The sequence below is a fragment of the Rhopilema esculentum genome, chromosome 6, assembly GCF_057945365.1.
Source record: "Rhopilema esculentum isolate cy_ngs chromosome 6, ASM5794536v1, whole genome shotgun sequence".
Taxonomy (NCBI): Eukaryota; Metazoa; Cnidaria; class Scyphozoa; order Rhizostomeae; family Rhizostomatidae; genus Rhopilema; species Rhopilema esculentum.
The window spans coordinates 11,176,228-11,186,154 of NC_142820.1; the positions used below are offsets into that span (position 1 = coordinate 11,176,228).

Consider the following 9,927-nt stretch of genomic DNA (forward strand, 5'->3'; position numbering starts at 1 on the left):
TAAATAAACATTTACCATGAACTGATAGATCTTTTTATGATACAAACATTAGAGAAATAAATTTAAATGCCAGGTTGATTGATAAAATCGCTAAACAAACTTGCATATTCAATAAGAAAAAAGCAGTAAGAATGTAAAGATGTAGTGCCTCTATTACATGTAGATTTTAGAAATAAGAATATGCATACATCTTCAAATTCTGTACAAATATAACAAAACTTGAGTAGTTAATCAAAATTTTTTATCAATGTATGCTGTTTTGATGTGTTTAACTGTTGAGTTGACGTCACAAAAGATATGCGTTTCCAAGTACTGCATTCAGTTACTAAGATCTAATTTGTCAAATCTAGTGAGCTAATTTAGGCTATTTGCTTGCGTACGCACACATTTTCTTTTTTTCTACACATGTTTGCAAATGATTTGCTTAAAACAACTCAAAGAACTAGATATGATTCTAACATAAGTTTAGAAACAGCAACAGCTGATAGATCTAGCAATAATACTGATATCAGTTTGAAAATAGCAAGTTATTGTGATCGTATTTTATTTGTGCAAGTATAGTGTTCAGTAACTTTTCATTTGAATCTTCTTTCTGATACTTTTAAATTTACATGAAGGACACTTTCAGTTCAAAAATTTACAATATTCCATTTAAAAAGAATCTACAACGGAAAGTCAAATTTCTGTCTCACATTAGATTTCAGGCAACGATATCAGGGAGTAGAAATCTAGAAAAGAAACAAGTCTAGGACAAGAGAAAGAGGACTGTCCTCTGTCTTCTGTTCCTATTTACAAGTGATTGGTAACAAGTGTAGTTTAAAAACACAAAATTGTCCTGTTGTAAATCAACAGTTTGGTTTGTATAGAACAGGACGGCGTGTATAGAACAACGTTTCCTTTAGGTCATTGATCACTCTATGACAGAACGTAGAAAATTTCATTAGTGTAAGTAAAGCGTAAATTGGGTTAAGCAGTGCCTTTTCACGGACAGGTAATTTTTTTAGTTAGATGATTCTATTGGATGGTAATTTTCTATTTCTTTTTCTATGGTTGTGGTATAAGCTAATCCTTTTTTCGTTGCAATAAGAAGTGAACAATTGTGTTTTTACAAGCAGGTATATTTTTTAAGCAACACCACCAAGACTTAGTAAAGTCTTCACCTGCCTAAAATCTAAAACCAATGTCATGTACAAGCTCTAGCAGAGTTTGTTAAGAATCATTTTTTGCCTGTTGGAGGTGATTATTTTTGCCATTAGGCACCTATTTCCCATTTAAGTGAAATGGATAGATAGATAGATGAACGCTTTGTAACTTATAGGGTGTTCTGTTTGATGTTATATCACGCTAAGTTTTGTAAAAGCCCTTCAAGAAACTTTAAACATGGAAGTCAATAATTAAGAAGCTGTGTTCTAGTCCCTAGCATATTTTCTTATAAAAAAATGCAATCTACATTTCTTCTGTATTCTTCAAACTCAACTTTTAAAGCACCTTCTGTTATTATATACTCTCCAATTAGAAGTTTGCGATTTGTGATGTTTTTGTTTTCATAACAGTTTAGATTTCACCTGCGATAAATCTGAATTATTCTTGTTAACAGTTGTTTTTATAATATTCTTCAAACATAAATAATAACATTGGTCAAAAACCTTCTTTACTTGAATTCAAAGAATATTTGAGCTGTGACGTAATTTGCGATTCTCTTCAAGGCAAACCAGTGAGTTTAGCTTGAAAGTATTTATAGCTTAAAAAGCAATTAAATTTTGTCATGTGCCTAATTTGGCTATTTAGCTCTTTATACGACAAGTGATTGCTTTGTGTATAACGAATATAAACGGTTGTGTAGATTGCGAAATGTTGTTAGTCATTATTTAGCAAATAACCTGTTGCGACTGATTTCGTTAAAGGTAAAAGCATGGCTGTAAATTGCGTGTTCTCATTCACCTGAAGATGTTTTTCTTGTTTCACTTTAAGCAGTATGCAAACACCTGATGATATTTATCAAATTTATCTGGTTGGGGCTTCATTGGTATGTTTGAGAAGTTGATGAATTTTAATCACATCGAGTGTCATGCAGAAGCTGTGAATTCTAGGTCACCAGTTGCTGTTAATAGCTCTTCGTGTTTAATTCAATGTTAACAATGGGATGCTGGAAGTCATTCTCATGGCTTATTAAAGATTTTATAATCAAATCTCAACAAAGGGTGCTTTGACCTGAACTACATTGCTGCAGAGTCTGGCTAAACGCTTTTGAAGAATATTCACGAAAAAAGAACATTACTTATGCCACGAAAGTTAATTGCATGTGATGAAGTTAAGAAAAGTTAATTAAGAATACATGCTGAAAATCAATATAGAATCTGTTTTATTGACGGTAATGGGTGGAAGAATCGTGCAAACTCTGGTGGCTCTCTTTATAATCAGGTGAGTAACATATTTGTTTTGTAATTACTTGATTGAGCCTTTTCTTGCACTTTTTCTACTACATTTTGCTCAAGAACAGCCTTAAATACGATTATTATTTAAGAAGCAAAAGCCACGAACTTCGAGTAATTTTTACCTGTTCACAAACCGCAGCCTAGACAATCTGTTTTGGGTTTAAAATCATTTCTCTCAAAATCAAAATTGTAGACAACAATTGGTATGATACATTAAAATCTTCTTCATTTGTAATAATATTGTTTTATAGATATTCAGGCTCAGAATCATCAAATTTTTAAGAATATTATAAGCATATTAAACAGCTCCAGCTCGTATATTGGTGTCTCATTTTTCAGCAGGTGCCTGTTTTGCGATGTTCAAAATAAGGAATCGCAGAACTGACATATTTCATTTTTAAAAAAGCATGGTTTTCATTCAAAAGATGGTGATGTTCCCCTGAAACCATATCAGAATTGAAAAAAAAAAAATAAGAATATACTCAGGGTTAAAATGAACATTCCTTAAGGAGATAAAGGCTGGAAAATTTGGTAGAATTCCTATTAAAAAAGAGTATTATTTAATGATGCACATACATTGATAATGAAACAATATGATTGTTGAAGCAATAATAGACAAGAGAAGGACTTTTTTAGGAAGTTTATGTACGAAACATTTATGGTGCATTTATATCTTGATGTTTTCCTCTACTTTACTTCCACAATCTATCAGGTTCTTGGATTCAGCTCTTTTGATGTTTAAAGTTTCTCGTTTAAGTATAGTTACTATTAAGTATTGTTTAAGTATTAAGTATAGTAAGTAGCCATAACACAACAGGATTACTAAAAAATAGAGGCAGTCATTTTTTATAAGAAAATAAGCTCGAGATAAGCATCGTTGACTTCCAACCGGTAATTTGTTTTTTAAACTAATTCTGTTACCAACCTCTTGTAAGTACCAGCTTTTTTATTTTTCCCCCGCATATGCCAAAACATAAAGAGGTGCTTTTTAGAAACACAAAAACATAACAGGAATTCTAACACCTAGTCTGCTCAATCTATCTAGCTATGTCAGATATAGGTGCCTAGATATAGGTACCTAGTCGTCGAAAATAATCATTTCCATCAAATCTTTAAAAATAGGATTTTTTAAAAGGTTTTTAGCACTGGAGTGTTCAGTATTGTGGCTTGTAAATTTTGTCGTGCCATGTTTTGAGCCGTCACAATGACATTTATGATGCCCAAAAGTATAGTAAATATCAAATCAAAAGAAGATAAGATTTTTATTAATCTTATATTCTGTGTTTTAGTGGCGTATCACCTGCATTAAATTCAACAAGGATATCCGAAATATTGCAGTCTTACAAGAAACAGAAACTTAATTTGGCTCCAAGAAACAGAGGTAAAGGAGAAATGAAATAAAAATAACTAACAAAAGTGACTTTGTTTATGGAATAATCAGATGCATACCTTTCATGGTTTGACTCTTTATCCAAAAGGAACATTGAAGAGAAGAAAAGTTCATTTGCAACATCGCAGCGCCTAGTTATCATATATGCAAAGTCACTTTTAAGTTTTTTTTATTTCAACTTTCCTCGCACAATGAACAATACGCTTGACTGAATTTTAAACATGACTCTAAAAACATTAAGCATTTTTAAACTTGCTAAATCAGAAACGAAATTGGCCTTTCCAAAGTTTGGTTTATTTTTTCCTAGAAGAGAGTTTTCGATATACGTTTTTTGATGTCTTATACTCTAAACAATGTCAGACGAAAGGTTTCAGCATGTTTCAAATGGTTTGCTTTTTCAAAGCAATTTTTAAGCTCTGTCTCGCAAAAAATGCTTTTTATTAGAAAATGAGGTAAAAGAGTTGTGATTAAAGATGTGGATTGCAACAGTTTTTGTGAAACACCTAAATCTGTGAATGGTTGTGTTACAAAGCTTTGATAGTACCTGCAGAGCACAAATTGTGAGCAAACGAATATTTTATAATAGTGGATTGGAAAGTTATTGTCAAAACCAATGATTGATAAAATGGGAATTTCAAAGGATTTCTCGCTTAGGCTTCCTACCTGTCCCGACTCTCATCATAACGAGAAATCTCAGTGCTCCAGCTCAGCTTGTTGTTAGTAAAACTGGCATGAGAATTTTTACATTTTTCTTGTGACCTGTACAGACAAGTATTACATTCCGCTGGCTACCTGCAGCAGCAAATGTGTTAAGTTACATTTAACGTTGTTAGTAAATGCAAGCAGTTATGGGAGGAGGGGTTTGTGGATTGGGGATACTTTGCCACTGAAAATATCAAAGGAAAGACCAATTGGAGAAACCCACCGCCCTAAGAAGGCCATTTTCTTCCACTGTTTGCAAGCCTATGAAACGCCTACGAGTTTCTTCCACTAAATGCAAAGGAAGACTAAAGAGTGATGTTCGGTGAAAGTAATATTTGGTTTATCCTCATCAAAATCTACAGTATGTGTAATATAATTTCCTTCGTTAAAGATATCTAAACTAAAATCATACTACCGGAAACAATTTTATTCAACGCTATTTGAACAATAATAACAATTGCTTTCTAGGAGAAGCTGTTAATGTCAAAGTGGCAACTCACATTTTGAACATGGTTCCTCTAAACTTTATCAATGAAGTGGGTATTTTTTAGCCATGGTTCCTTTCATTGCAATTATGTCATTTTTATAAGTTTCTGAAATTGTCGTTTTTAGCCAAAAAAAGATTAATTGATATTTTTGCCTGTTATACTCTTTTTTACAGTTATGGCCTTAATTGGTATAGGCCAATTTTTTCTAAGCATTCAAAAAATCATGACTATTTTAAAAAACTGATATAAATTCTTGAGTGAACTCTTTATCTTTATCTGTTCTTTACAAGACCCATAAAAATTTTCAAATGACCTCCCATCGGCGAGCTTGTGTTTAAACCTAGTGCTTTCGGTAGAAATTTTAATGAACCATTCATCTACCTATTTTGAGAAGCTTCAAAAACATTTCAGCGATGGCTGTGTATTTGCTCATAATGCTTTGCAACAGAAGCACTTTGTTAGACACAACCAACTTGGAATACTGCCGTTATTGTCCCTTAACCAATGCCAACATCAAAATAGGGCCAAAGACTTCGTAAAACGAGTGGAGAGACAGTGCAATCATGTATCGCAATTTTTCTATTTTGGGTTGATGCTAGTTGAAGTTGATTATTTTTTAAAATATTTGATTTTCCTTTCTACGTGATTCTGTGATTTTTATTTATTTCAGTGTCTAATTCAATTATTTTAGCATATATATATAGAGGTGGACGTCATTATGAAATGGCTGGATAGAAGGCTAATGTTTAGTAACACAACAGACGATGATGTTATAGCATTACAAGGAGACGCTACCAAATTCTTTTGGAGACCAGACATATTTTTTGACGGAGAAAAGGGAGTTAAACAAGATACATTTCCAGGGCAGCAGACATCAGCCTGGATTTATCCTGATGGCCATATCATCTACACAACTAGGTTAGATTTTTATTCTTTCGCGTGTGCTATTTCATCTGTAACATTTTTGAAAGTGAATAAGAGGGGGTTTTACCAATACTCTTAGATCCCTAAAAACATGTCTATACTTCTGACCACTTCTCTTTTATTAAGAATCCCTCTCTATATTTGTTGTCATTGGCCTTGCTTTGATCGAAGAAACTATTTTTGTTATAACTTCATTTTTTTTGTTTGATTTTTACGAATGTCCTCCGTTGTACTTTGTATCTTTATCCATATAGAGTTTCGGTATTATTGAAGACTTTCTAACTCCTCGTTAATTACCAGACCCCCCCCTCCCGCTTTATCAATGTTTCTTTAAATCCTGGAATATCCCCCCTCCCTCCTCCGTTTTTTCTGTATGGTGACATTATCGAGGTAGGGTCATCGTCTGCCGCAAAACTAACGTTAACAAAATTTTCTACTCAGTACAAATGCATTGGTAAAACGACTGTTGCTTCAAATCTGTCTTTTCTTTTTAGGGTCAGCATTACAGTCTATTGTCCAATGGATTTCAAAATGTTCCCATTCGACAAGCAAATCTGCTCCCTGCGAATTGAGTCTTGTGAGTAAATGGTACTATATCCGAGTAGCCAGTTTATTGAACAGCAAATTCTGTGAATTTCTTGTCCTATTTTACTAAGTCAAGGCCTTGAATTATCGCTTGTTTGCATTCACAGGGTCTTTTAACATGGATAGCGTCACACTTGAATACTTCAACTCGACAGACAATTCAGGTGTTTCACTCAGTGATTCTTTCCGCTTGGCAAAATTTCTGCTAGAAAGAATCGAAGCTCTAAAGTTTAGCATGGACTATGGAATCAGTGGTAGGCAACAAAATACCAGCTTATGATTAAAATTTCTTTGAATTGATTAGGAGAAATCAATAAATGTTTTGGTTTAGTGACTTTCAGCCACGTTTTAGCAAGTTGTTTTAACTAAATTCGATAAATACGATTTATCTGTATCAGTAGCCCAATGTTTCTATCCTGTACCACAACAGATCAATAATCAAGTAAAAAGCTAACCAAGGTGGAATTACAATAATGCAGGAAGTACAATAATGGTGCCCCTATCAGTGGCTCGACTCCTCTAAAGGGTGGACGAATATTCAAGACTGTAGAAAAAATCAGTTGAAAATTACTGATTCACACTCTTTAATGAACTTATATTTTCAGAAATGATTTGCTTTAAAATTCCTTAAGATTTGTAAAGCAAAAGAACAATGATATTTTGTTAAAAATGAAGACAAGCAACTATCAATATTGATTTAATAATTTTATATTGTAGGAATATTCGACCAACTTAAAGTGGTTTTCTACTTGAAGAGAGACATTCGGTTTTACTTAATGGAGTATTACTTTCCAATCATTTGCTTGGTGTTCTTAAGCTTCGTATCGTTTTGGATACATTTCAAAGCTACTCCTGCAAGAGTCGCACTGCCAGTGACTACCTTCTTAACCTTGACTAAAATGGTGGCTCACGTTAGAGTAAATATGGATATCTATGGAACAGCGCATGCCCTGGAGACATTTCTGAACATCTCTGTGCTTTTCGTCTTTGGTGTAATTTTTCAGTTTGCCATCGTTGGAGTTACCGCAATTAGCTGGTCAAAGGTGAGGGTATTTTTGCATGCTCTTCCAATTTATTCTACCCAAGAATGGCCATTAAAAGGCCTTAAAAATAGAAAAAACGAATTGTTATCACATGTACATATTTCTTCCAATCTTCTTTGGACTGTTGAATCTAGAACCCAACAAGTATGACATTTAAGTACAATTTCTTCACACAAGGTCTAAAAGTATTAAATGATGCTATCAATAGTAGTTTAGTTGTTGTATTCTAACAACTTTAGTCTGTATTTATTCGATGTTCTTAAATGTCTTGAAAGTGATCTAAAATAGAGCAAAATATGTTTCAAATTGATTTGGAACAGTTTTTTCAATTTCAGCTGAAAAATGTTTAGCCAAAAAATACCATTTATGGCTAGACTTTTTCATTGGCAAACTGATCATAAACTTTCCAAATCAATTTTTATATGATTTTGTTGAACAGAAAAAGCAAAGAAGAAGAATTGCTGCAAATAACATTGGCGTCGAGGATGATGGACAGCCGGCCTCGCGTAAGAAAGGGATTTTTGGCATTCTTGACAAGACAAGAGATTTCCTCGTCGCAAAGCATCGAACCATGGAATATGAAGTGCACCTGCTTGACAAAGTTTGCAGATACCTGTTTCCACTGTTGTATTTTGTGTTTGTTTTCATGTATGGAGCTGTTTCTTTTCTGCACTTAAGTCACTGATGTCATGAAAGTGGACTGCTTTCGTAATGATGAATTTGGAAAGACACCATTGAAAGGGCTAAAAGATTCGACAATAATGAAAATTGGGAATGAAAAAACAAAAAGTTTTCAACTAACTAAGACGACTGTTAATTCTGTTTGAGTTATTTTAACACGTATTTAAAACTCACAGCTAATATCTTTAGCTCTTTAGAATAAATATCTTTCTTATAGAATCTTATAGAAACAAGTTATGCAAATTGTTCCTTCATTTTTTGCAGATTTACTTTCACAAGATTGAATAATTTTTCAACATGCTTATGACTGCTGATGTGAAAATCAAACTTTGATTTTGAAGGCAGGAAACAAACGTTTTAATCGAAACTTTTGAGATCAAGTCACATAATAACATTTTTATTAGGTGGATGACCTCGTTGCGAACGTTTGGGTGTTTTTGGCAAGGAGATCAGTACTTGGTCTATCAGCCTTCTTGCTCTATGGCTTTCGAGAAAAAACTTTTCAAAGTCCGTTTCCAATTCAATAATCTCAAAACATCCCACTTTCTTCAGTAAATTTTAATATGTTGAAAGAGAGAGATAAAGATAATTTCAAGTCAACATCTTTGCCTCAGATCTTTACAAAGGGAAGCTTTGCAAGCAGAAATATAGTGTAAATCATGATTCCTAAAATTATTACTACTAAATTATTCCAAAAAAGTAAAACACTTTAAACGAATGATCGACTTAAAGCTAATCTAATGGGCGTTGTCGCAAAATTTTCTGCTCGCTGTGCTTGCAGGGGGGCCCCATCTTTTGTTTTTGCCCCAAGGTCTCCAGAGAATCTCTGTGGCTCTAGGAAGTATAAGCAAAAATGTAAAAAGTTTTGTTCACAGCTGAGACATTTGTGCCTCGCGTGTGCATCACTTGTGCTTGAATGCAATGTTTTTGCAGAGTGCGCACAGGTGGCTGTTTTAAACGTTCCCATTATTGACGCAAATTACACTCTCTCCGTCCCCATTCGTACTATCGTCTTGCTAAAACCTATTGTCCAGGTTTCATTGCAAGATTGAAGATGGCTTACATATGGATATATGCAGGCTCCATATTCAGAAACAAGGCAAATGCATCAGTGATCGTTAGATTTAGTTCGATTCACGACTGTACAGACACATTGCATTTGCCTTTATGATAATTGAATCGGAATATCAAAATCGATCGATTGGGAAGGAACAATGAATTTACTTAATTGGCATGTTGAGTCAGATTTACTACGGGTAGGGAATTATTGATACAAATTTAAAGACGAGGAGAAACAATTAGCTTGACTGCAAAAATTAGTAAAATGCGTTAGAAAAATCAACTCCTCTGATATTTGAGAGTAACTTATGACGCCACAGTTGTTTAGTCTACCGTAGCTTTTGGTCTTTCCATCTATTCCTCGAGCCTTGTCCCTACTTTTTTTTATAAAAAACGGATTTAGGAACATTTGATTGCACAGAGACACCCGTTTCCTCCTGCCATGCTTCATCGTCAGCTCTTTCAATCAACATTCGTTCTGCTGTTCCTTGCCATGCGTCATTGTCAAAAAAATCAACAATAAACCATTTTACAGTAAGTAAACTTGCATTGCAAAAATAGTGAATTTTAGTTTCGATATTTTTACAAAAATGTTTTCATCACTACTTTTTCGGAATTTT

At 33.6% G+C, this 9,927-nt stretch overlaps 1 protein-coding gene across 1 annotated transcript; it reads left to right on the forward strand.

Annotated features, from left to right (window-relative positions):
* The first annotated feature begins 1,727 nt into the window (after nucleotides 1-1,727).
* Nucleotides 1,728-8,491, forward strand: LOC135686627 (glycine receptor subunit alpha-3). Its single transcript, XM_065202894.2, has 8 exons — nucleotides 1,728-2,421; nucleotides 3,725-3,816; nucleotides 4,996-5,063; nucleotides 5,707-5,933; nucleotides 6,434-6,516; nucleotides 6,632-6,778; nucleotides 7,242-7,567; nucleotides 8,007-8,491. The coding sequence occupies exons 1-8, from the start codon at nucleotides 2,336-2,338 to the stop codon at nucleotides 8,250-8,252; spliced, it is 1,275 nt and encodes a 424-aa protein (XP_065058966.2). The 5' UTR covers nucleotides 1,728-2,335; the 3' UTR covers nucleotides 8,253-8,491.
* The last annotated feature ends 1,436 nt before the right edge of the window (nucleotides 8,492-9,927 follow it).

Bases quoted from the DNA above. Each gene is read 5' to 3' on its own strand.
- LOC135686627 (XM_065202894.2), top strand. From the start codon at position 2,336: ATGCTGAAAATCAATATAGAATCTGTTTTATTGACGGTAATGGGTGGA. The intron at 5,934-6,433 runs GTTAGATTTTTA...TTTTCTTTTTAG, and splicing joins CATATCATCTACACAACTAG to GGTCAGCATTACAGTCTATT. The intron at 7,568-8,006 runs GTGAGGGTATTT...TTTGTTGAACAG, and splicing joins CCGCAATTAGCTGGTCAAAG to AAAAAGCAAAGAAGAAGAAT.